The sequence below is a fragment of the Oncorhynchus mykiss genome, chromosome 30 (genome assembly GCF_013265735.2).
Source record: "Oncorhynchus mykiss isolate Arlee chromosome 30, USDA_OmykA_1.1, whole genome shotgun sequence".
Lineage (NCBI taxonomy): Eukaryota > Metazoa > Chordata > Actinopteri > Salmoniformes > Salmonidae > Oncorhynchus > Oncorhynchus mykiss.
The window spans coordinates 7,690,881-7,718,603 of record NC_050570.1 but is presented as its reverse complement, the minus strand read 5'-3'; the positions used below and the strand labels follow the sequence as shown (position 1 = coordinate 7,718,603).

At 49.6% G+C, this 27,723-nt stretch overlaps 1 protein-coding gene across 2 annotated transcripts in view; it reads right to left on the bottom strand.

The window, feature by feature from the left end:
• Positions 1-83: 83 nt before the first annotated feature.
• LOC110521236 (zinc finger protein 609) overlaps positions 84-27,723 on the bottom strand; it is a 181,666-nt gene continuing 154,026 nt past the window's right edge. For both annotated transcript variants that reach the window (XM_036968847.1, XM_036968845.1), the window contains exons 4-9: positions 17,844-17,931; positions 8,908-11,302; positions 8,304-8,712; positions 7,423-7,761; positions 6,199-6,277; positions 84-4,499 (exon numbers count right to left, since the gene is read on the bottom strand). In XM_036968847.1, the coding sequence (XP_036824742.1) occupies positions 6,204-6,277; positions 7,423-7,761; positions 8,304-8,712; positions 8,908-11,302; positions 17,844-17,931 (3,305 nt within the window). In that variant the 3' untranslated portion in view covers positions 84-4,499; positions 6,199-6,203. The remainder of the gene's footprint in view (positions 4,500-6,198; positions 6,278-7,422; positions 7,762-8,303; positions 8,713-8,907; positions 11,303-17,843; positions 17,932-27,723) is intronic.

Here is a 27,723-nt window from a genome sequence, read left to right as displayed (position 1 = left end):
TAAGGGTTTCCTAATAACAACACCTATTGTGATCCTTTTCCTTCCCTGTGGAGAAAAAAAAGACAAGACATATGGGACAGGAGTGATTGTCTCATAAAAAGATTTATTTTTTCGCCTAAATGTACAAAGGCAAGTTACAGCATTGTATAAAAAAAGACATGTGGTAATATACACTTTACATAAGAGAGAAACCCTGGGGGGGGAAAGGGGGAGGGGCAAAGAGGGGGATGAACCAAAACAAAACATAGCAATTAAAAAAGCTGTAAACATCTCTCTCTCAAGTACCGATGACTGATACTGAGCCACTGCTCTGGGGACGTGGGTTTAGGGGACGTGGGCTTAGGGGGCGTGGGTTTAGGGGGCGTGGGTTTAGGGGGCGTGGGTTTAGGGGGCGTGGGTTTAGGGGACGTGAGTTTAGGGGGCGTGGGTTTAGGGGGCATGGGTTTAGGGGGCGTGGGCTTAGGGGGCGTGGGCTTAGGGGGCGTGGGTTTAGGGGACGTGGGTTTAGGGGGCGGGGTTATGAATAAAGAAACTCCCACAAGAACATTGTCCCCCCGCGGTGTGAGTAACACAAGGAATGACAGACTACCCAAGCACAGTGAGACAACACCTCAACAACGGCTGCCGTGGGAGTATGATCATTATTTAATTTCTCTGTCTGTATTAAAAAAAACAAAAAAAATCCCCAAACTCGATCCTCAAAAAAAAAAAAATGTATCAAGCACATTTTTCCGCGTATCATGAAAAAAAAAAATGTTTCACCAGCAGAGGTTCTGGTTTAACAGACCTGTTAAATTACTATTAATATATAATCTGGTTCTGACCTCACCTCCCATCTCACACCATACAGAACGCGTTAAAAGCATTTTTAAAAAACATATTAGACATATTTCCAAACAAAACCTAAACCCTCTACTTCAGAGAAAAGGACAGGAGGGGGGGGGGATAATCTGTGCCAGCATCCAATCAAGGCTGAGCATCAACAGTATTGTGGTGAGAGTAGGGCTTATCAACCAGGTCACCTGTCAACAACATTCATACAACAGTAACATATGAACTGACATCACTACAGGACAGAACCAAAGTCAACCTCGATGAGCCCACCATAGAAATAGAAGCAATAGAATGGCGTTCCAGACGTCATTGAACATTGACTTGAATGGAGATCCCCTTTCTCTAGTGACTGGATCATTATGGATCCTACAGGCCTCTTATATTAGTGTTTAGCAGGGGAATTCAACTGGAACGTGTCTGATTAGGAGAACTATTAGAGTATTACTGGAATGAATGGACTCTCACAGGGGGCAGTGCTCTGAGTACGGCCTATTTAATTGTTCATGATAGCGTTCGCCTGATCTCTTGGTGAATGAAACGCCACTTTGGTGGCTTTGAGGTCTGTTTCACCGCCGCTGCCACAACAAACGTGTCATTCCCATCGGCTTCGCTAAATCACATTTCTGTATAAAACACACACGCACACAAAAAAATCTAATTTATTAGTTCAGATTTCCTGTGCTGCTCTCTCAAAAGCACGCCAGATCCATGAAGGGCAAGGAAAGCATCACGGCGAATCAGATTTACTGATTTACAGACAAGCGGTTGAGTGGGCGCTGTGCGGCTGCGGCAGGATTAATGGGGATCATTAGCAGGAGAAGAGTGGACGCGGTGGGAGAATCTGCTGAGTTCTACCTCTCTATGACTCCTCTGTGGACTGCTGCTCGGCCCTCAGCCCGGCCCTCAGCCCGGCCCTCAGCCCGGCCCTCAGCCTTCGTCTATCCCGGCAGGTACTAATAACAACACAAAGTATTCGTGAGCAGTATCTCATGGAACCAAAAACAAACAAAAAAACAAGAGCAACAAATGAGTGAGGGTTAAAGTGACAAGGTTGAAATGTGACTTGTTTTCCTTGAGGGTGGTCGAGGCGGCTTGGGAACGTGTGTGACGAGGGGACTAAAATGGCATCATGGGCTTCAAGAGTGGGGATACAGGCTACTGGTGGAGGGGTTAACAACAACAGAGGCTACTGAAGGGGTGGACTCCACAGTTTATCATATTATATCAACAACGGAAAGGGGGGGGGGGGCTAACAAGACAGAAAGCATAGGACATTTTCCGATAGCGTCCAACAACCGTTGAAAAACGAATTCCTCTGTACACTATAAACAGAAACCACAGTGAGAGGTTCGGAGATGGGAACAGTGTCCCAAAGCAAATGTGCATCTGACTTGATCCACTAGGAGGGACATTGTGTGGGGCTAATGTTTACGCCATGCAGCCACACACAGACAGACAGAGATAGTTGGAAAGGAGAGGGAGGTGAGAGGAGGTGGGCCTGCAGGAGAGACTCCATTTTGCAATTGCGCAAATTCACCAAAAAATTAGCAGGGGCATGTGCCAACTCCCAGTAACACAGCACTCCACAACTAGACGTCCTAGAATAAATATTACAGGAGAGAGCTGCCCGTCTCTCCATCACTACAGGCCAGAACAGAGGGAGAGAGCTGCCCGTTTCTCCATCACTACAGGCCAGAACAGAGGGAGAGAGCTGCCCGTCTCTCCATCACTACAGCCCAGAACAGAGGGAGAGAGCTGCCCGTTTCTCCATCACTACAGGCCAGAACAGAGGGAGAGAGCTGCCCGTTTCTCCATCACTACAGGCCAGAACAGAGGGAGAGAGCTGCCCGTTTCTCCATCACTACAGGCCAGAACAGAGGGAGAGAGCTGCCCGTTTCTCCATCACTACAGCCCAGAACAGAGGGAGAGAGCTGCCCGTTTCTCCATCACTACAGGCCAGAACAGAGGGAGAGAGCTGCCCGCCCCTCCATCACTACAGGCCAGAACAGAGGGAGAGTGAGTGCAGTCATATCTACTGAGCATCCTCTGACAGCTCTAGAGACTTTCCCCTTTGTGTTCTTACATGTCCATTGATGAGGGAGGACTGCAGATAACCCATGATGCCGTTCGGTGAGAGACTAGCAGCAGCGACAGCCAGACGGTGGCTTGCAGACCGTTCTCATATAGTCATGTAGGTCTCAGACAGTGTGCACAAACACACAAAACAAAAGCCTTGTGCACTTCACGACCTGGGCTGCCTGCCTGTCTGAGAACCCCTCTCCCCCTCCAGCCTCTGCAGTGCCCAGTGAAGATGGACGGCTGGATGGAACTAGAGGCAGCATCTGAAGAGTCCAGGCAGCACCTCTGATTAGTGCAACCTGCCGGGTCACAGCTTGGAGAGCACCAGGATGGTACATCTCTGCTCCTCTCCGTTCCTCTTCTCTCTAAGCCAAAGTACCTCCAGGCACAAATATGTCCTCTCCCTTTAAGCCGGGGCCCTTGCTGAGCAGCTGGGAGCTGGAGCAGATGCATTGGAGCTACTCTGTAAACTGGATGACCCTTTGGGAAAGGAAACCAGGAGACAGCTGTCACCGCCACCACAGAAAGGCCCAGTAGCGTTCAACACAGGGACAAAACAGCCAAAGGAGTTTGTTTCACCACTGGGTGAGAGTGAGATGGAAACATGGTCGTCAAGCCAACAAGACACAAAGAAAAAAATCAAATAAACTGCTAAAATAATACAAAAACATGAATAGTGACGAGACCAACGCTGTGGAACGAACAACGCACAAAAATAAAAAGCCTCGTACAAATAAACAGCAACAAAACAACACACACGCATAGTTTGACTCTCTGAAAGAACTCAAGTAGGCGGTTGATAACTTTTCACACAAACAACTACAGATTCAACAGAGCGTGAACTTTTGAATGTTCCTCCTCCTGAAACTGAACAGAGGAAGAGGAGGGCTGTCTCTCTTGTCAGTATTAAGGAGAAGAGCAGCTTCGGCTTGCATAGAAAGCCCAGAGTGGTGGAGAGGGATGGAGACAACGAAAACCAGTCGCTCCCCTTTCAGTCACCCCTCCTCTGGCCCAAACAACGACCCCCCCCCCACAAAAAAAAAAAAAACAGAAGGGAAATAAATGGGTCCATTGCAATGAATGTCTCAAAATGTCCTCCGGGTCAGTGGGTAGTTTGGTGGATGAATGAAACAACCCAGAAGTCAAGCTGCAACCCATTACTCTAAGTCTCAGGGTCAGCCATCAGTCCTATAGGTCCATATCTCTATGTAGTGATTTCTGATCGACCCCCTCTCCCATCTGCACCCTCCACTTCCAATATGGCCGTCCGTGTGATAAGGCCTCACTCCACCAGAACGCGTCAGGCCTCAGACCTTCTAGTCCATCACGTGAGTGACTGGCCGGCCAACCAGAGGAGGGGGCTCGGCGAGCCCTCAACCCAGCCACGGGAAGCCTTGCCGTAGGGTGGCCATCCCACTAGCGGAGGGAGGTGGAAGCAGAACAGCCCGGAACAACCAGGCAGAAACTAAAAAAAACACACCAAACACCATTGAACTGATGTCTTAAAATGAGCTCTGCAGCAGGCTTCTTCGTGTGATCCAGTCACATGGCTCCAAGCAAGGTCGAGGTCAGCCAATCAGGTCTCCCTGTGGGGGGGGGAAAAACAGACAGGGAGAGTTATATGACAGCAATGCTAAGAATTTAACATCCACATTCAACAAGATGATTGGCCTGTAAACTTACATTGTAGTTAAGTCCTACAGATAATCGCACATACTGTATACACTGACACTTTCAATGAAATGTAGTTGATGTTGGATCATATTTTGTCCAGCAGAGGGCATCATAGACTGCAGTTTCATCAAACAACCAGAAATCCTTCTAGTCTCAGACAGAAGCGTTTTTTTTTTTGACTTAAGAAAAAATCAAAGAGATACACTACATGGTCAAAAGTATGTGGACACCCCTTCAAATTAGTGCATTCGGGCTATTTCAGCCACACCCTTTACAGACAGGTGTATACAATTGAGCACACAGCCATGCAATCTGCATAGACAAACATTGGCAGTAGAATGGCCTTACTGAGGAGCTCAGTGACTTTCAACGTGGCACCGTCATAGGATGCCATCTTTCCAACTAGTCAGTTCATCAGATTTCTGCTCTGCTAGAGCTGCCCCGGTCAACTGTAAGCGCTGTTTGCAACACTCACTGCCGAGTTCCAAACTGCCTCCGGAAGCAACGTCAGCACAAGAACTGTTCGTCGGGAGCTTCATGAAATGGGTTTCTTTCACGAGGCTGCTGAGGGGAGGGACGGAGCAAATGGAACGGCATCAAACACCTGGAAACCATGGAAACCATGTGTTTTGATGTATTTGATAGCATTCCACTGATTCCGCTCCAGCCGTTACCACGAGCCAGTTCTCCCCATTAAAAAGGTACCACCGACTTCCTGTGGTTTTCGTGTCCAGGCAGCCGCACACAAGCCTAAGATCACCATGTGCAATGCCAAGCGTCGGCTGGAGTGGTGTAAAGCTCACCACCATTGGACTCTGGAGCAGTGGAAACGCGTTCTCTGGAGTGACGAATCACGCTTCGCCATCTGGCAGTCTGACAGACAAATCTGGGTTTGGCAGATGCCAGGAGAACGCTACCTTTACCAATGTATAGTGTCAACGGTAAAGTTTGGTGGAGGAGGAATAATGGTCTGGGGCTGTTTTTCATGGTTCGGGCTAGGCCCCTTAGATCCAGTGAAGGGAAATCTTAACGCTACAGCATACAATGACATTCTAGACGATTCTGTGCTTTAGGGAACTGTTTGGGGAAGGCCCTTTCCTGTTTCAGCATGACAATGCCCCCGTGCACAAAGCAAGGTCCGTATAGAAATGGTTTGTCAAGACCGGTGTGGAAGAACTTGACTGGGCTGCACAGAGCCCTTACCTCAACCCCATCGAACACCTTTGTAATTAATTGTAACGCGAGCCAGGCCTAATCACTCAATATCAGTGCCCGACCTCACAATGCTCTTGTGGCTGAATGGAAGCAAGTCCCCGCAGGGGAAAGCCTTCCCAGAAGAGTGGAGGCTGTTATAACAGCAAAGGTGGGACCAACTCCATATTAATGCCCTCGATTTTGGATTGAGATGTTTGACAAGCAGGTGTCCACATACTTTTGTGGTGTAGCCATTTAGTGTAGCTATATTGACACTATTCTGGATCAAAGAGCATGTTTAAACATCAGGAAGAAACGTGTGTGTGTGTGTGTATGTGTGTGTGTGTGTGTGTGTGTATGTATGTGTAAGTAGGGTCAGTTTGGGGCCATTTGTTGGAGGATCTGGTTCCTCCTTACCATTCTCATCTCCGTGCAGGGGGGTACATGGAGGGGGAGGAGGCTTGTTGACTGGCAACTATGGCTGATGAAGAGAGACCTGTGAAGGAAGAGCCACTAGTTAGATACACCTCCATATACTCACAACTCCAGATTTAGTCAATACACCAAAGTTACGGATGATATTTTGTTAATGTTTTCTAGTCTGTATTACTTTAGGTAGGAGAAAAAGGTCTTACAAAGTTAAATAATTTCACAGTTAGGTGATTGCCATATAAAAGCGTTCTATTTGAGCAGCTAGCCAACGCTAAAGGCCGAGATGTGTCCTTGTGCGTTCTATTTGAGCAGCTAGCCAACGCTGAAGGTCGGGATGTGTCCTTGTGCGTTCTATTTGAGTAGCTAGCCAACGCTAAAGGCCGAGATGTGTCCTTGCGCATTCTATTTGAGCAGCTAGCCAACGCTGAAGACCGAGATGTGTCCTTGCGCGTTCTATTTGAGTAGCTAGCCAACGCTGTAGGCCGAGATGTGTCCTTGTGCGTTCTATTTGAGCAGCTAGCCAACGCTAAAGGCCGAGATGTGTCCTTGTGCGTTCTATTTGAGCAGCTAGCCAACGCTAAAGGCCGAGATGTGTCCTTGTGCGTTCTATTTGAGTAGCTAGCCAACGCTGTAGGCCGAGATGTGTCCTTGTGCGTTCTATTTGAGCAGCTAGCCAACGCTAAAGGCCGAGATGTGTCCTTGTGCGTTCTATTTGAGTAGCTAGCCAACGCTGAAGGCCGAGATGTGTCCTTGCGCGTTCTATTTGAGTAGCTAGCCAACGCTGTAGGCCGAGATGTGTCCTTGCGCGTTCTATTTGAGTAGCTAGCCAACGCTGTAGGCCGAGATGTGTCCTTGCGCGTTCTATTTGAGTAGCTAGCCAACGCTGTAGGCCGAGATGTGTCCTTGCGCGTTCTATTTGAGTAGCTAGCCAACGCTGTAGGCCGAGATGTGTCCTTGTGCGTTCTATTTGAGCAACTAGCCAACGCTGTAGGCCGAGATGTGTCCTTGCGCGTTCAATTTGAGCAGCTAGCCAACGCTGTAGGCCGAGATGTGTCCTTGTGCGTTCTATTTGAGCAGCTAGCCAACGCTGAAGGCCGAGATGTGTCCTTGCGTGTTCTATTTGAGCAGCTAGCCAACGCTATAGGCCGAGATGTGTCCTGGTGCTTGAGCTTGAGCTTGTTTGTAGGCGGGCGTCCAGCCATCACTTACCTGTGGCGTAGGACAGGTCGTACTGCCCCGAGAGCAGCGGGTAGCCCAGGTGGTGATGGGAAGGCATGATGCGCTGCGAGGGAGAGGAACGCGGCCGGTCCAAGTCTCGCTCGCGCTCGGCCACAGCGCGCTCCCGTTCCCTTTCATGCGAGGAGGTCTTGTCGCCGACCGTGGGCGACTTGCTCTTGTACTGGCTGGCGTGCTGCTGAAGGATGTCCAGGGCCTTGGCCTCGGAGGACGACTTGCCACTGACCGTGGGGCTGGCGCGCGCCACCTTCTCGCCGCCTTCCTCGCCCGGCCCCATCTTACTGCCATAGGGGGAGAATGAGTAGTAGGACCCTGTCGGTGAGAGAGGACGTTAAACACCATGACACCAGAGTCATTAAGTGTTCCCATTTACAATCAAACAAACATGAAAATTAATGCATATCAGTGTTCATTCATTATTTTATTATTATTTTTTCAATTTTGTACATCATCATAATAGAGATTTGAACAATCCAATGGCATAGCTGTATGTACAGACCATTCGGAAATACTTCTATAAATAAGATACTTGTTTTTTATTTTGAAAACATTTGTAAAAAATTCAAAATAACCTGTTTTCGCTTTGTCATTGTGGGGTATTGTGATGTCATTATGGGGTATTGTGATGTCATTATGGGGTATTGTGATGTCATTATGGGGTATTGTGATGTCATTATGGGGTTTTGTGATGTCATTATGGGGTATTGTGATGTCATTATGGGGTATTGTGATGTCATTATGGGGTATTGTGATGTCATTATGGGGTATTGTGTGCAGATTGAGGATGGAAAAAAAGCCATTTAATCCATTTTAGAATAAGGCTGTATCCTGTTAGCAGTGGCATTAACTCTTACCAGGGTAGTTCTGCATCATGACTGATGGCATCCCACGGTAGCCCGGGTGGCTGGGGTCATAGCCCTGGCCGTAGGCGTAGGCTCCATGCATGTAAGGCATGTAGCCTTGGTGCTGGGCCATGGGAGAGGAGAACTGCATGTGGCCAGCGGTGGCCCTTGGGTCCTTTCCCACCCCCCGGTGTTCCTCCAAGGCCAAAGACAACCGGGGCTCAACCCCCTCTTTGCTCTCCTCCTTCGGGGTGGGGTCTTTGGGCCGAGCCCTCTCGTCCCTGCCCTCCTTGCCCTTTCGGTCTCTGTCCCGCTCTCCTCGGTCTCTGTCTCTTTCCCTGTGGCGCTCCACGTCCTGTGGTTTCTGGGCCTCAGGGTATTTGCTGGGGTAGAGGTAAGGCCACAGCCGCGAGTCAGGCTCCTGAAAACAACACAAAACATCTCATTACAGACATCTCATCAGTTGTGTCCGACAAAAATTAACCTTCACTTAAACATTTCCCAGAATACACAAACCAGCATGCACTTGTACTCAGTTTTATAGTGATCATTTGACATACATTTGTCGAACATCCAATCACAATCAGCCGATTCAAACACAACCGTGTTAGGTTACCTGTCTGTACCACATGGCCTGTTCCATGGCCGAGGGCCTGCCGGACTCCATGCCCGCCTTGGGTTCATCCCCCTTCCCGTGGTGCCCTCCTTCACTCAGCTTCATCTTCAGCCCTTCAGCCTGCTGGGCCGGCGCCTTGGCGTCCTCCCCCTTGGGCATGATGACCGATGACTTGGTCTGCTCCGAGGAGGACGAGGGCTCTTTGGGTGGCTTGCCCTGGGGCGGCCCGCCTTTGCCCAGGTCTGTGACACTGGGAGCCTTGGAGAGGGTGGGGGGCACCAAAGCCTTCTGCTTCCATTCCTCACCCCGCTCCTTCCCTGAGGAGCCCTCTCGCTCTTTTCCAGCAGCGTCTGATTTCTTCTCTGCGGCGCGGTGCTGCTCGGCTACCACCTGCCTCTGCCGCTCATCGTACTGCTGCCGGTAGGCTGGGTTGGTGTTCAGCAGGTGGTTGTGGTAGGCCTGGTCCGGGTGGTAGGCGTACGGGGGAACGTAGGCATACTGGTTGTAATAGAGAGGCTGCATATACATGTTGGAGCGCTGCTGGATGACCGAGGCCTGTTGCTGCTGCCCCGTTACAGAGGTACCTATCTCAGGCTTACGCTCCTCCTGCTGCTCCTGCTTGACCTTACGCTCCTCCTGCTGCTCCTGCTTGACCTTACGCTCCTCCTGCTCCTCTTTTTTCACCTTGACCTGGGCCCCCTCCTGTTGTGTGCCCCCCGTGGCCGACACCCCCGGGCTAGGGTTAGGGTTGGCGTAGTTTGGGGAGTAATAATTTTCGTAGCCGGGATAGTAGGGGGACTCCTTGCTGGCTGTTTGGGTGGGGAACAGGGACTTCTTGGCCCCCTCTCGGGTGGCCTGCTCCTCGGACTTGACTCCCTTGACGCCCTCCACCCGGCCCTCGCCATCCTCGCCCGCGTCTGAGATGTCAGAGTAGGCCGGGCTGTTGGTCTTCACCGAGGAGTTGTCGGCTCCGTTCTGTGTGACCACATGGAGTGGGGTGAGGGGCTGGGCCATGCCTCCAGCCTCTATCCTGCTGGCCACACCAATGGAGGGACTGGGAGCGTTGTCGGTGAAGCTGTAGATCTTGTCCGCCTCGGCCTTGATGCTGGCCAGCCGGCTCTGGTGGGGGTCTGATGAGCCGTTCAGCAGCCCGTCGCCTTTGCTCCCCGGGTCAGAAGATTCAGAGTATGGGCTCTTGCCTTCCTCTGGCTTTCCCCCTTTCCCTTTGGGGCTATCTCCCTCCTTTCCTGCCTCCTTCTTCTTCTTGTCTTTCTTCTTCTTGTCCTTGGAGCCGCTCAGCGCTGGGTTCACAGACGAGGGGTCTCCCAGGGCCGAGGGCTTGGGCTGGATCGCTTTCAGCTGTGGGCTCTTGGGGATAGACTGAACTGCTGAACTAATGGCAGGGGTGGAGCCAGGGCTGGCTGCAGGGAAGCCACTTGCCGTCTGTAGGGAGTAGAGCTGCTGAGGTGGTATGGTCGGGGCGATGGGCCGCGTTAACTTCATGCCCTTCTGGGCCAGCTTGTCTGCCTTGGAGCCGCTACCCGTCTTCTTGGCTTTGTCCTTCTTGTCGTCCATGCCGTCGTTGCTGGTCTCGTCCGTTAGGCAGGGCCCGTCCTCACAGCCATCCATGGGCATGCCCCCTGCCTCTAGATCGACCTCGCAGGGCTTCTTTTTACCCTGCTTGGAGCCAAACTTACCCGAGGAGGGCGACGGAGTCTGGGCCTCAAAGCCCCTACCCTTGGGTGTGACTGAGCGAGCCGGTGACAAGCAGCCCTTTTGAGAGATGGAGGCCCCATTGCAGCTGCTCGGATCGGGGTGGAGCGTAGAGTCCTCCCCGTACTCACTGTCGCCGTCCATGTCCAGCTTGATGTCATCATCATTGTGGGCACGGGCCTGGTGGTACTTGAGGCCATTAATGTGCTTGTACTTCTTGTTGCAGTTGGGGTGCGGGCAGTCAATGAGCACCGGCGAAGGGCAGTTGCGGTCGAGTTGCTGTGGGGGCAGTGGCTCCATCTTTATGCTGGGTTTGCCAGGGAGAACGGTGTGAGGCGGCTGGGGCACTCCTCCAGGGCCGCTGTTGGAGTTGGTGCGCATGCGTTTGCTGCCCTTGGTGTCCTCCGAGCTGGAGTTGGGCTCCATGTCTGAGGCGGGCTTGTTCTTGCGCTTGTTAGCCGACGAAGGGCTGGCTTTGACGTCCTCTGTGTTGCTGTTGGGCGGCGTGCCCCGCCGGCTCTTGCTGCTGCCGTTGGCGGCGCGCGTCTTGCTGGTGCCGCTGCCCTTGTTGTCCGACGAGTTGCTGTTCTCGTTGACGGGTGTGTTTCCGTTAGGCCTCATCCTCTTCCCCCGGCCCCGGCCGTTCCTCATCTCCAAGTCACTGGTGGGGGACTCACAGAACCTAGAGGAAAACCAAAGCCAGAGAATTAAACCTATCCGCCATTAATACCCCACCACAATAACAGAGCCTCAAACCAGAGAACTCACTGCCCTCATCAAACCTCACCACAATAACAGAGCCTCAAACCAGAGAACTCACTGCCCTCATCAACCCTCACCACAATAACAGAGCCTCAAACCAGAGAACTCACTGCCCTCATCAAACCTCACCACAATAACAGAGCCTCAAACCAGAGAACTCACTGCCCTCATCAACCCTCACCACAATAACAGAGCCTCAAACCAGAGAACTCACTGCCCTCATCAATCCTCACCACAATAACAGTGCCTCAAACCAGAGAACTCACTGCCCTCATCAACTCTCACCACAATAACAGAGCCTCAAACCAGAGAACTCACTGCCCTCATCAACCCTCACCACAATAACAGAGCCTCAAACCATAGAACTCACTGCCCTCATCAACCCTCACCACAATAACAGAGCCTCAAACCAGAGAACTCACTGCCCTCATCAACCCTCACCACAATAACAGAGCCTCAAACCAGAGAACTCACTGCCCTCATCACAATAACAGAGCCTCAAATCAGAGAACTCACCAATCCCCACCAACAGCCAATAGATAGTATTGTTTTAATATCTAGCTTCTAAATAAAGCTGATGAACCACTCCACGGAGCTCTCACAATCCTGTTGCTATTCTCAGTCTCTGAATCATCCCCGCTCCGAGAAGGGCTATTACTAGCGGCTCTGGGAGAGGACCTGGACCTGCGACAGATTCTGATCCTCTCCTTATCCCCCAATCTCAACAGCCCAGTGTGTTCTGACAGATCGCCAAGCGCCACAGGGCTTGACAGGATTAGGCAACGCTGATCTGATAGGAGATACCATCCTGCCTTTACACAACAGCCAACAGGGGGTAGAGAGAGAGGTAACGAGAGAGAGAGGGGTAGCGTAAGAGAGCGAGAGGGGTAAGGAGAGAGAGGAAACGAGAGAGAGAAAGAGGAAACGAGAGAGAGAGAGAGGGGAAACGAGAGAGAGAGAGGAGAAATGAGAGAGAGCGAGAGAGAGAGATAGCGAGAGAGAGGAGAAATGAGAGAGAGCGAGAGAGAGGAGAAATGAGAGAGAGCGAGAGAGGAGAAATGAGAGAGAGCGAGAGAGGAGAAATGAGAGAGGGGAAATGAGAGAGAGAGCGAGGCAACGAGAGAGAGAGCGAGGCAACGAGAGAGAGACAAAGAGGTGGGCGAGAAAGAGAGACAAAGAGGTGGGCGAGAGAGAGAGACAAAGAGGTGGGCGAGAGAGAGAGACAAAGAGGTGGGCGAGAGAGACAAAGAGCTGGGCGAGAGAGAGACACAAAGAGGTGGGCGAGAGAGAGACAGAGGTGGGCGAGAGAGAGACAGAGGTGGGCGAGAGAGAGACAGAGGTGGGCGAGAGAGAGACAGAGGTGGGCGAGAGAGAGACAGAGGTGGGCGAGAGAGAGAGACAAAGAGGTGGGCGAGAGAGAGACACAAAGAGGTGGGCGAAAGAGAGACAGAGGTGGGCGAGAGAGAGACAGAGGTGGGCGAGAGAGAGACAGAGGTGGGCTGAGAGAGAGACAGAGGTGGGCGAGAGAAAGACAAAGAGGTGGGCGAGAGAGAGACAGAGGTGGGCGAGAGAGAGACAAAGAGCTGGGCAAGAGAGAGACAGAGGTGGGCGAGAGAGAGACTGAGGTGGGCGAGAGAGAGACAGAGGTGGGCGAGAGAGAGACAAAGAGCTGGGCGAGAGAGAGAGAGTCAGAGGTGGGCGAGAGAGAGACAAAGAGCTAGGCGAGAGAGAGACAGAGGTGGGCGAGAGAGAGACAAAGAGGTGGGCGAGAGAGAGACAGAGGTGGGCGAGAGAGAGACAAAGAGCTGGGCGAGAGAGAGACAGAGGTGGGCGAGAGAGAGACAGAGGTGGGCGAGAGAGAGACAGAGGTGGGCGAGAGAGAGACAGAGGTGGGCGAGAGAAAGACAAAGAGGTGGGCGAGAGAAAGACAAAGAGGTGGGCGAGAGAGAGAGACAAAGAGGTGGGCGAGAAAGAGAGACAAAGAGGTGGGCGAGAGAGAGACAAAGAGGTGGGAGAGAGAGAGAGACATGCTCAACTTGAGCTCCTGATAATTTCATATTTTTTTCTTCATAAAATGAGATTAACACTCAAATCTAAAAATAATTTCAGACAAGTGATGAACAACAACTCTATTCATTCAGAATAGAAAAAAAGTTACTTTGCGCCTCAAGTTAAGAAGTTTTGACTCTAGCTAGCTAGCTACACAACAAAGACCTAACCAGCAGACTAACAAGCTAGCCAGAAGAAACGAGCTAGAACAAACCTAGCAAGGGGAGTTAAATCAACTACATCAAACGACCAAACTGGGTGAGTAAACCAAAAAGGAGACGGACTAACTTTAAACATATCTTCAGTTTTTTTAGTGTGAAGAGTTGTCACTCTTTTTGCAGCTAGCTGGCAACAGCAGCAGACAAACAAACCGGTTGCCATGGCAACGGGGCAGCAGAACAGATCAGCGGCAGTAGTAGCAGAGCCCACAGGCACCATGTCCCCACTCCCCCTCAGCGCCGAGTCCATTCTCTACCCTCCAGAGGCCAAAAATGACACAACGAGGAAAGCTTTTAAACAGACACTACTAAAGGGGAGGCCAGAAACCCTTTTTCGCAGACCTCTACAAAAACGGTGATGTGAGTAATCTCATCTTCCTCACTGACCAGCCAAAAGCATGGCGCTCAGCAGTCTGCTTTCACTACCCATCTATAAAGAAAGAGGGAATCTGTAATGGGTGGAAGCTGAAAATCAGAGACAGACGACCCTGACAGCACCACGATAACAATCAACCTCTACAAGACTGGGACTGTCATGGTGCAAGGTAACATTAGGCTGTTTGAAACAGACTGGGACTGTCATGGTGCAAGGTAACATTAGGCTGTTTGAAACAGACTGGGACTGTCATGGTGCAAGGTAACATTAGGCTGTTTGAAACAGACTGGGACTGTCATGGTGCAAGGTAACATTAGGCTGTTTGAAACAGACTGGGACTGTCATGGTGCAAGGTAACATTAGGCTGTTTGAAACAGACTGGGACTGTCATGGTGCAAGGTAACATTAGGCTGTTTGAAACAGACTTTCAGACCATTAAGGAGAGAGCAGAGAGAGATAAGGACACCACCAGTGACATGCCCTCCCACCAGACAAACTCCACCAGCACCACCCTCACCCCTACTATCCCCACCCAAAAAGGCACATCCAGCACCTCTCTTCCCGCCATAGTGGAGGACATGCCCCAGGAGGAGAGCGACCCCCTCAGTGCAGAGCAGGCTCAGGCCCTCCTCACCACCGTGGCTGCCATGAGGGATGAGTTCACCAGACTGGAGGGGGAGGTGGTCCTGCTGAGGGTGAGCGTAAGCAAACAGCAACCAGACAACCACACCTTAGGAGAGCTCCTAACCAAGGTGAGGACAGAGAAGGACAGCAGCCTTGCTGAACCTCTTTCAGCTGTGTTGCAAGAGAGAGACGGACTCAAGAGAGAGCTGGCTGATCTAACAAAGGAGGTGAGAGAGCTGGCTGATCTAAAAAAGGAGGTGAGAGAGCTGGCTGATCTAAAAAAGGAGGTGAGAGCTGGCTGATCTAACAAAGGAGATGAGAGCTGGCTGATCTAACAAAGGAGGTGAGAGCTGGCTGATCTAACAAAGGAGGTGAGAGCTGGCTGATCTAACAAAGGAGGTGAGAGAGCTGGCTGATCTAACAAAGGAGGTGAGAGCTGGCTGATCTAACAAAGGAGGTGAGAGCTGGCTGATCTAACTAAGGAGGTGAGAGCTGGCTGATCTAACAAAGGAGGTGAGAGCTGGCTGATCTAACAAAGGAGATGAGAGCTGGCTGATCTAACAAAGGAGATGAGAGCTGGCTGATCTAACTAAGGAGATGAGAGAGCTCCAAAAAGAGCAGTAGTAATAACTTATCTGACAGAGCAGTAATAACGATCTGACCACACTAAGCGAGGACAGGCTGCAGGAGAGAAAGAGAACAGAGGACAGACTGCAGGAGAGAAAAAGAACAGAGGTCTGTCTGCAGGAGAGAAAGAGAACAGGGGACAGGCTGCAGGAGAGAAAGAGGACAGGCTGCAGGAGATCAAGAATCGTTATGTCAACCCTTCTACAGAGGAAGGACCTCCACCCCGCCACAATCCAAAGAATAAACGCCAGCCTCTCCCGAGACTGTGCCCTGTGACCCAATGTACACCTGGCCCACCATCGATCTGGACTGTCTCTATGACCATGTTCACCTGTACAGGGAGACAGTCCCCATCCTCGATCTGGACCGTCTCTAGGACCATGTTCACCTGTACAGGGAGACAGTCCCCATCCTCGATCTGGACTGTCTCTATGACCATGTTCACCTGTACAGGGAGACAGTCCCCATCCTCGATCTGGACTGTCTCTATGACCATGTTCACCTGTACAGGGAGACAGTCCCCATCCTCGATCTGGACTGTCTCTATGACCATGTTCACCTGTACAGGGAGACAGTCCCCACCACCCCACCCTCGATCTGGACCGTCTCTATGACCATGTTCACCTGTACAGGGAGACAGTCCCCACCACCCCACCCTCGATCTGGACTATCTCTATGACCATGTTCACCTGTACAGGGAGACAGTCCCCATCCTCGATCTGGACTGTCTCTATGACCATGTTCACCTGTACAGGGAGACAGTCCCCACCACCCCACCCTCGATCTGGACCGTCTCTATGACCATGTTCACCTGTACAGGGAGACAGTCCCCACCACCCCACCCTCGATCTGGACCGTCTCTATGACCATGTTCACCTGTACAGGGAGACAGTCCCCACCACCCCACCCTCGATCTGGACTGTCTCTATGACCATGTTCACCTGTACAGGGAGACAGTCCCCATCCTCGATCTGGACTGTCTCTATGACCATGTTCACCTGTACAGGGAGACAGTCCCCATCCTCGATCTGGACTGTCTCTATGACCATGTTCACCTGTACAGGGAGACAGTCCCCACCACCCCACCCTCGATCTGGACTGTCTCTATGACCATGTTCACCTGTACAGGGAGACAGTCCCCACCACCCCACCCTCGATCTGGACTGTCTCTATGACCATGTTCACCTGTACAGGGAGACAGTCCCCACCACCCCACCCTCGACCTGGACTGTCTCTATGACCATGTTCACCTGTACAGGGAGACAGTCCCCACCACCCCACCCTCGATCTGGACCATCTCTAGGACCATGTTCACCTGTACAGGGAGACAGTCCCCATCCTCGATCTGGACTTTCTCTATGACCATGTTCACCTGTACAGGGAGACAGTCCCCACCACCCCACCCTCGACCTGGACTGTCTCTATGACCATGTTCACCTGTACAGGGAGACAGTCCCCACCACCCCACCCTCGATCTGGACTGTCTCTATGACCATGTTCACCTGTACAGGGAGACAGTCCCCACCACCCCACCCTCGACCTGGACTGTCTCTATGACCATGTTCACCTGTACAGGGAGACAGTCCCCACCACCCCACCCTCGATCTGGACCATCTCTAGGACCATGTTCACCTGTACAGGGAGACAGTCCCCATCCTCGATCTGGACTTTCTCTATGACCATGTTCACCTATACAGGGAGACAGTCCCCATCCTCGATCTGGACCGTCTCTAGGACCATGTTCACCTGTACAGGGAGACAGTCCCCATCCTCGATCTGGACCGTCTCTAGGACCATGTTCACCTGTACAGGGAGACAGTCCCCACCACCCCACCCTCGATCTGGACTGTCTCTATGACCATGTTCACCTGTACAGGGAGACAGTCCCCACCACCCCACCCTCGACCTGGACCGTCTCTATGACCATGTTCACCTGTACAGGGAGACAGTCCCCATCCTCGATCTGGACCGTCTCTAGGACCATGTTCACCTGTACAGGGAGACAGTCCCCATCCTCGATCTGGACCGGGACCGGGACACTCAGACCCAGCAGGCTGAGGACACTCAGACCCAGCAGGCTGAGGACACTCAGACCCAGCAGGCTGAGGACACTCAGACCCAGCAGGCTGAGGACACTCAGACCCAGCAGGCTGAGGACACTCAGACCCAGCAGGCTGAGGACACTCAGACCCAGCAGGCTGAGGACACTCAGACCCAGCAGGCTGAGGACACTCAGACCCAGCAGGCTGAGGACAGACCAGTGGGGTGTTTAGTAGAGAAGTCTATAAAAGGCTCTGTGATGCTGAGGACAGGATAGATGGCAGAGGAGAAAAATAATTCCAACTCTCGTTGTTGCATTTCGAAAGCCCTGTGTCAGCGGGGAGGGGGAAGCTTCGGAGACGTTACCCAAGAATATTTCATTCATAATGGCCCCCGAGCAAAGGAAAAGCTATGAAATATGCCCTCAAGACAACCAATGTCAGTTTTCAAGTGTCTGAATGTTCAGTTTGAAAGGGTGTGTGTGTGTGAATGTGTGTTAATGATTAGTTGTGAGAGTTCCTGTTTACCTTGGCGGGGCCCAGTTGTGTCTGGTGCAGTCCAGGAGGGTGCCGACATAGGTCTTGTTTCTCCAGGTCACGTTAACTACCAGCATGCCTGGGAACAGAGAGAGGGAGAGAAGGAATGATGATCACAGAGGAACTGTCATCATGTCTTCCTTCATCAGTCAAGGGGTGTAAACCCATCCTGCCTTCTAGTGAGTCTGAGCCACTGTGCTCCCTGCCTCTGCACTGCTCTGAGCTTTTCATCTGGTTATTTATAAGCCACTGTGACATCTGCTGATGTAAAAAAAAAAAGGGCTTTATAAATACATTTGATTGAACACTTAATGAAGAATGATATTAGCATAGCATGACAACTTTCATCCCAAATACTGTCAGCATGGACAGTATAGGCTAGTAAATAGGGAACTCCCAATACCAAGGTGCCGATACGTTATGTACTGCGATTCTCACGATACGTATTGCGATTCAATACTGTGATTTTATTGGGATTCGATGTTCCAAACATATGTCTGCTGCCGATGGACGAGAGAGAGAGAGAGAGAGAGAGAGAGAGACAGACAGAGAGAGAGAGAGACAGAGACAGAGACAGAGAGAGAGAGAGACAGAGACAGAGACAGAGAGAGAGAGAGAGAGAGAGAGAGAGAGAGAGGAGACAGAGACAGAGACAGAGACAGAGACAGAGACAGAGACAGAGACAGAGACAGAGAGAGAGAGAGAGAGAGAGAGAGAGAGAGACAGAGACAGAGACAGAGACAGAGACAGAGACAGAGACAGAGACAGAGAGAGAGAGAGAGAGAGAGAGAGAGAGAGGAGACAGAGACAGAGACAGAGACAGAGACAGAGAGAGAGAGAGAGAGAGAGAGAGAGAGAGAGGAGACAGAGACAGAGACAGAGACAGAGAGAGAGAGAGAGAGAGAGACAGAGACAGAGAGAGAGAGACAGAGCGAGAAAGACAGAGAGAGAGACACACAGAGAGAGAGAGAGAGAGAGAGAGAGAGAGAGAGAGAGAGAGAGAGAGAGAGAGAGAGTCGTGAGAAAACAAGTTTTGATCAGTCAGGGAAATAAAATGTGCTAAACACAAATTGGCTTTCTGTTTTGAAAAGATGGAGAACAAGAAACCTACTGGAGTTTTGGTGCAGGTACAGCCGACTAGCACAAAAATAATATTGAGATATTGTCAAAATGATATGATGTATCGTCAAAAATAATATCCTGATATGTAACTACCGATCCCCCCCCCCATCACTACTAGTAAACATAAAACTGTGTACTGGAATCGGTCATACTAATCAAATCAAATCAAATATTATTAGTCACATGCGCCGAATACAACAGTGAAATGCTTACTTCGTTTCAAAGATTTAAAAAAAATATGGATAAGAAAAAGAAATAAAAGTACAAGTAATTAAATTAAAATAACAATAGCGAGACTATATACCCGGGGGGTACCGGTACAGAGTCAATGTGGAGGCTATATACAGGGGGTACCAGTACAGAGTCAATGTGGAGGCTATATACAGGGGGGTACCGTTACAGAGTCAATGTGGAGGCTATATACAGGGGGTACCGGTACAGAGTCAATGTGGAGGCTATATACAGGGGGTACCGGTACAGAGTCAATGTGGAGGCTATATACAGGGGGTACCGGTACAGAGTCAATGTGGAGGCTATATACAGGGGGTACCGGTACATAGTCAATGTGGAGGCTATATACAGGGGGTACCGGTACATAGTCAATGTGGAGGGTATGTACAGGGTGTTACGGTACAGAGTCAATGTGGAGGCTATATACAGGGGGTACCGGTACAGAGTCAATGTGGAGACTATATACAGGGGGTACCGGTACAGAGTCAATGTGGAGGCTATATACAGGGGGTACCGGTACAGAGTCAATGTGGAGGCTATATACAGGGGGTACCGGTACAGAGTCAATGTGGAGGCTATATACAGGGGGTACCGGTACAGAGTCTATGTGGAGGCTATATACAGGGGTACCGGTACAGAGTCAATGTGGAGGCTATATACAGGGGGTACCGGTACAGAGTCAATGTGGAGGCTATACACAGGGGGGTACCAGTACAGAGTCAATGTGGAGGCTATATACAGGGGGTACCGGTACAGAGTCAATGTGGAGGCTATATACAGGGGGTACCGGTACAGAGTCAATGTGGAGGCTTAATACAGGGGGGTACCGGTACAGAGTCAATGTGGAGGCTATATACAGGAGGTACCGGTACAGAGTCAATGTGGAGGCTATATACAGGGGGTACCGGTACAGAGTCAATGTGGAGGCTTAATACAGGGGGGTACCGGTACAGAGTCAATGTGGAGGCTATATACAGGGGGTACCGGTACTGAGTCAATGTGCGGGGCACTGGTTAGTCGAGGTAATTGAGGTAGAGAGGAGCAGCGGTGTAACAGAGGAGTGCCAAGTCTAGGCCTCTTGGACCTAGACTTGGCGCTCCGGTACCGCTTGCCATGCGGTAGCAGAGATAACAGTCTATAACTAGGGTGGCTGGAGTCTGACAATTTCTAGGGCCTTCTTCTGACACCGCCTGGTACAGAGGTCCTGGATGGCAGGAAGCATGGACCAAGTGATGTACTGGGCCGTTCGCACTACCCTCTGTAGTGCCTTGCGGTCGAAGAACGAGCAGTTGCCGTACCAGCCACGATGCTCTCGATGGTGCAGCTGTAGAACCTTTTGAGGATCTGAGGACCCATGCCAAATCTTTTCAGTCTCCTGAGGGGGAATAGGTTTTGTCGTGCCCTCTTCACGACTGTCTTGGTGTGCTTGGACCATGTTAGTTTGTTGGTGACGTTGAGGGAGAGGCTGTTGGCCTGGCACCACACAGCCAGGTCTCTGACCTCCTCCCAATAGGCTGTCTCGCCGTTGTCGGTGATCAGGCCTACTACCACTGGTGTGTCATCTGAAAACTTAATGATGGCGTTGGAGATGTGCCTGGCTGTGCAGTCATGAGTGAACAGGAAGTACAGGAAGGGACTGAGCACGCACCCCTGAGGGGCGCCTGTGTTGAGGATCAGTGTGGTGGATGTGTTGTTGTTACCTATCCATACCACCTGGGGGTGGCCCATCAGGAAGTCCAGGATCCAGTTGCAGGGGGAGGCATTTAGTCCCAGGAACCTTAACTTATTGATGAGCTTTGAGGGCACTATTGTGTTGAACGTTAAGCTGTTGTCAATGAATAGCATTCTCACATAGGTGTTCCTTTTGTGCAGGTGGGAAAGGGCAGTGTGGAGTGCAATAGAGATTGCATTGTCTGGGGATCTGCTGGGGCAGTATGCAAATTGGGGTGGGTCTATCTAGGGTTTCTGGGATAATGGTGTTGATGTGAGCCATGATCAGCCTTTCAAAGCACTTCATGGCTACAGACTTGAGTGCTACGGGTCGGTAGTCATTTAGGCAGGTTGCCTTAGTGTTCTTGGGCACGGGCACTATGGTGGTCTGCTTAAAACATGTTGGTATTACAGACTGGACAGGGAGAGGTTGAAAATGGTAGTGAAGACACTTGCTAGTTGGTCAGCGCATGCTCGCAGCACACGTCCTGGTAATCTGTCTGGCCTTGTGAATGTTGACCTGTTTAAAAGTCTTACTCACGTCGGCTGCGGAGAGCGTGATCACACAGTCTTCCGGAACAGCTGGTGCTCTCATGCATGTTTCAGTGTTATTTGCCTCGAAGCGAGCATAGAAGTAGTTTAGCTTGCCTAGTAGGCTCGTGTCACTGGGCAGCTCTCGGCTGTGCTTCCCTTTGGAGTCTGTAATGGTTTACTGGCCCTGCCACATCTGACGAGCATCAGAGTCGGTGTAGTACGATTCCATCTTAGTCCTGTATTGACTCTCTGCCTGTTTGATGGTTCGTCAAGGGCATAGCGGGATTTCTTATAAGCGTCCGGGTTAGAGTCCCGCTCCTTGAAAGCGTCAGCTCTAACCTTTAGCTCAGTGTGGATGTTGCCCGTAATCCATGGCTTCTGGTTGGGGTATGTACTCATGGTCACTGTGGGGATGACGTCATCGATTGATGAAGCCAATGACTGACGTGGTGTACTCCTCAATGTCGTTGGAGGAATCCCGATACATATTCCAGTCTGTGCTAGAAAAACAGTCCTGTAGTTTAGCATCTGCTTCCTCTGACCACTTTTTTATTGATCTAGTCACTGGTGGTTTCTGACTAGTTTTTACTTGTAAGCAGGAATCAGGAGGATACAATTATGGTCAGCTTTGCCAAATGGAGGGCGAGGGAGAGCTTTGTACGTGTCTCTGTGTGTGGAGTAAAGGTGGTCCAGAGTTTTTTTCTTCTATGGTTCCAGTCTGTGCTAGAAAAACAGTCCTGTAGTTTAGCATCTGCTTCCTCTGACCACTTTTTTATTGATCTAGTCACTGGTGGTTTCTGACTAGTTTTTACTTGTAAGCAGGAATCAGGAGGATACAATTATGGTCAGCTTTGCCAAATGGAGGGCGAGGGAGAGCTTTGTACGTGTCTCTGTGTGTGGAGTAAAGGTGGTCCAGAGTTTTTTTCTTCTATGGTTGCACATTTAACATGCTGATAGAAATTTGGTAAAAACAGATTTAAGTTTCCCTGCATTAAAGTCCCCGGCTACTAGAAGCGCCGCCTATGGGTGAGCGGTTTCCTGTTTGCTTATGACAGAATACAGCTCATTCAATGCTGTTTTTAGTGCCAGCCTCTGACTGTGGTGGTATGTAAACAGCTACGAAAAATACAGATATTAGCTCTAGGTAGATAGAATATCTCATGATAAGATGTAGACCGCAATAGCTCGAGACTTCCTTAGATATCGTGCACCAGTTGTTATTTACAAAAATACATAGTCCACCACCCCTCGTCTTACCAGACGCTGCTGTTCTATCCTGCCGATACAGCGTATAACCAGCCACCTGTATGTTGACAGTGTCGTCGTTCAGCCACGACTCCATGAAGCGTAAGATATTACAGTTTTGAATGTCCAGTTGGTAGTTTAATCTTGTGCGTAGGTCATCGATTTTATTCTCCAAAGATTTAACTTTTGCTATGGAAGGAAGTGGGGGTTTATTCGATCGCCTACAAATTCTCAGAAGACAGCCCACCCTCCGGCCCCTTTTTCTCTGCCTCCTCTTCACGCAAATCATGGGGATCTGAGCCTGTTCCCGAGAAAGCAGTATATCATTGACGTCAGGCTCGTCAGCCTCTTGAAGCTAGGGGGCACTATTTTTATGTTTGGAAAAATAATGTTCCCAAAGTAAACGGCCTATTTCTCAGGACCAGATATTACAATATGCATATAATTGACAGATTAGGATAGAAAACACTCTAAAGTTTCAAAAACTGTCAAAATATTGTCTGTGAGTATAACAGAACTGATATTGCAGGCAAAAACATGAGGAAAATCAAACCAGGAAGTGGCTTCTATTTTGAAAACTCCATGTTCCATAGCCTGCTTTTGCTCCATTTAAAGGGATATCAACCAGATTCCTTTTCCTATCGCTTCCTCAAGGTGTCACCAGTCTTCAGACATAGTTTCAGGCTTTTATTTTGAAAAATTAGCGAGAAAGATAACATTGCGTCAGGTGTTCGCATGAGTTTTGCTCATGCAACAGAGTTTGGGCAGCCATGGCCTCTCCCTCTCCTACTGAAAAAGACAGTTGAGGTTTATATATTATCGATTATATATTTTAAAAACAACTTGAGGATTGATTATAAAAAACATTTTACATGTTTCTGTGGACATTACGGATACTATTTGAAATTTTCGTCTGCATTGTCGTGACCGCTCTGTAGATTTCTGAACATAATGCGCCAAACAAACTGAGGTATTTTGGATATAAAAATAATCTTTATGGAACAAAAGGAACATTTATTGTGTAACTGGAAGTCTCGTGAGTGAAAACATCCGAAGATCATCAAAGGTAAGCGATTAATTTGATTGCTTTTCTGATTTTCGTGACCAAGCTACTTTGATGCTAGGTGTTCATAATGTTTTGTCTAGTGATCGATAAACTTACACAAACGCTTGGATTGCTTTCGCTGTAAAGCATATTTTCACAATCTGACACGACAGGTGGATTAACAAACGGCTAAACTGCACTTGTGATTTCATGAATGTAAATATTTTTTTGTAATATTATTTGAATGTGGCGCTCTGCAATTCAGCGGTTGTTGATGACAATTATCCCGCTAAAGGGATGGGTAGCGTCAAGAAGTTAAAGGGGAAAAAAAAGGAGGGATTCTCCCGGTCCATGGTGAGTAATCGCATGGTGAGTAATCGCAGTACTGATGTCCAGAAGTTATTTTCGGTCATAAGAGACGGTAGCGGCAACATTAGGTATAAAATAAGTTAAAAACCCCCCCGCAAATAAAGGAACATAAAAACACAATCGGTTGGGGAAACGTAAAATGTCTTCTTCTCCGGCTCCATTGGTTTCCTATTAATTCCCCAAGAGAAAAGACGGCACCAAGCAACATTCAGGTCAATCTCAGAGTATTGAATAGAATAGGTGCAGCTGTTCAGTATTCAGCACGCTGGTTTTGGGGTTGGAACTGCACACACACCCCTCCCGCCTCCATTAGAACAGAGCCGTTCCTGATTACAGAGGCTGGGAGCAGCACAGTACACTGACAGACAGCCATTTGTATGCAGCTGAGTGAGGGATGAAGGAGGAGGAGAAACAGAGTGGTGTTGTCCTCCAGCTGACATTGCTGCCTGCAGACTGCAGAGGCTCCACAGGAAAAAAAAAAAAAAGGTTTATTTTTGTGTCGGGGAAGGAAACAGCTGAGGCATATGAAAGAGTTCCCTGGTTGCCAGAGCCCAGGTCTGTCGCCTTCAATTTGTTTCCCGAATGGTTTGTGCATCGGGCTGACAGACACTTTGATACTAGCAGAGCGAGAGGAAGTGGAGAAGTGAGGCTCGACTCGTCTGTGTGCCTGGCTGCTGAGAGAGACTGCCATACCCTTATTCGACCACTAGGGGGCAGTTGGTATCACAGGATGAGCTTCCAAAGAAACACACACACACACACACACACACACACTCACTCAGACAGTCCATTTTCATTGAGACATTCCCTCAGGGGCTTTGGCTTTCATAATTGACCTGAACTCAGTCAGCCGACAGTTTTGCCTTAGAAGCTTCTCTCAAATATCAGTCACAATGATTGTGTTTACACAGCACACTGCAGATAATGTTGCTTAACTCAAGTGCAGAATATTGGTTTGGTTTCAAGAAAGGGAGTATGTACCATTAACTCAAAAGCCTATAGCTGTCCAACACTTTACAACCGTTCTGATAGATTTGAACTGTCAGAGCAGTAAAAACATCAATAGAACCAAAGTTAACGGCACAACAATGAGACGAAAAATAGTTCAACGAGACAAGCCTTTCAAACAAACGATGATCAACTTGCGTGACTTCACGTTTAGGCAGACAGAACAGCTTTGGGAGCAATTATCCCATCTGCCAAAAGTTAGTATGACATCAGTACATTGTTGGAAAGGTAACCATTAGGCCTACCACTGAAAATGAACCTGGGTTCCATTGGTGCAAGAGAAAATGAACCTGGGTTCCATTGTCTGGGTAAGGTGGAAGAGAAAATGAACCTGGGTTCCATTGTCTGGGTAAGGTGTAAGAGAAAATGAGCCTGGGTTCCATTGTCTGGGTAAGGTGTAAGAGAAAATGAGCCTGGGTTCCAATGAACCTGGGTTCCATTGTCTGGGTAAGGTACAAGAGAAAATGAAGCTCTCTGCCAATTCCATGTCATTTTCTCAGGCACGCAAATGTTATTTCAAATGGCAGGCAATGCTGAGGTTCAACACCGGAGCCTCGTAAAGGAAGTCAATAGTCTGTGCCAAGACATTAAACATCTGATTCTGTCCATTAAATACTACTCATGTAAGTCCCTGAAATCACATAACTGCTTTGAGGAGGCGAGGTAAGTCCCCAAATTCACATATATGAATGGTAAAACACAGGTGTGTATGAATGTAGCCTAGTCTGTGTGAAGTGTGAGAGCTGTGTGTATGAATGTAACCTAGTCTGTGTGAAGTGTGAGAGCTGTGTGTATGAATGTAACCTAGTCTGTGTGAAGTGTGAGAGCTGTGTGTATGAATGTAACCTAGTCTGTGTGAAGTGTGAGAGCTGTGTGTATGAATGTAACCTAGTCTGTGTGAAGTGTGAGAGCTGTGTGTATGAATGTAACCTAGTCTGTGTGAAGTGTGTGTATGAATGTAGCCTAGTCTGTGTGAAGTGTGAGAGCTGTGTGTATGAATGTAACCTAGTCTGTGTGAATTGTGAGAGCTGTGTGTATGAATGTAACCTAGTCTGTGTGAAGTTTGAGAGCTGTGTGTGTGAATGTAACCTAGTCTGTGTGAATTGTGAGAGCTGTGTGTATGAATGTAACCTAGTCTGTGTGAAGTTTGAGAGCTGTGTGTGTGAATGTAACCTAGTCTGTGTGAATTGTGAGAGCTGTGTGTATGAATGTAACCTAGTCTGTGTGACGTTTGAGAGCTGTGTGTGTGAATGTAACCTAGTCTGTGTGAAGTTTGAGAGCTGTGTGTGTGAATGTAACCTAGTCTGTGTGAAGTGTGAGAGCTGTGTGTGTGAATGTAACCTAGTCTGTGTGAAGTGTGAGAGCTGTGTGTATGAATGTAACCTAGTCTGGGTGAAGTGTGAGAGCTGTGTGTATGAATGTAGCCTAGTCTGTGTGAAGTGTGAGCGCTGTGTGTATGAATGTAACCACAGCACCAGTAAGAAGTGGTAAAAAGGCCACACAGTGTTGCTTTCAGACAGTTGTGGAAAAAGTACCCAAATATACATACACAAAAGTAAATGGTTTAAAATTCCTTATATTAAGCAAATGTTTTTAATTTACGGATAGCCAAGAGGCAACACTAAGAATGTGCTTAGTGAGTCCGTCAGATCAGAGGCAGTAGAAATGACCAGGGATGTTCTCTTGATTAGTGCGTGAATTGGAAAATGTTCCTGTCCTGCTAAGCATCAAAATGTAACGAGTACTTTTGGTTGTCAGGAAAAATGTATGGAGTAAAATGTAGAAGTTGTCAAAAATATAAATAGTAAATAAAGTACAGAAAAACGACTTATGTCGTACTTTTTAGGGCTAGCGTTAGCCTAGTGTTAGCCTAGCGTTAGCCTAGCTTCAGCAGGTGACCCACCACACGAGCACTGGGGAGTTTGACAAGAAAACAAATTAACTCCCGCACTCACTTCCACACACAACCCCCAGGCACTGAACCCCCACTACACACAACCCCCAGGCACTGAACCCCCACTACACACAACCCCCAGGCACTGAACCCCCACTACACACAACCCCCAGGTACTGAACCCCCACTACACACAACCCCCAGGCACTGAACCCCCACTACACACAACCCCCAGGCACTGAACCCCCACTACACACAACCCCCAGGCACTGAACCCCCACTACACACAACCCCCAGGCACTGAACCCCCACTACACACAACCCCCAGGCACTGAACCCACACTACACACAACCCCCAGGCACTGAACCCCCACTACACACAACCACCAGGCATTGAACCCCCACTACACACAACCCCCAGGCACTGAACCCCCACTACACACAACCCCCAGGCACTGAACCCCCACTACACACAACCCCCAGGCACTGAACCCCCACTACACACAACCCCCAGGCACTGAACCCCCACTACACACAACCCCCAGGCACTGAACCCCCACTACACACAACCACCAGGCACTGAACCCCCACTACACACAACCACCAGGCACTGAACCCCCCACTACACACAACCCCCAGGCACTGAACCCCCCACTACACACAACCCCCAGGCACTGAACCCCCACTACACACAACCACCAGGCACTGAACCC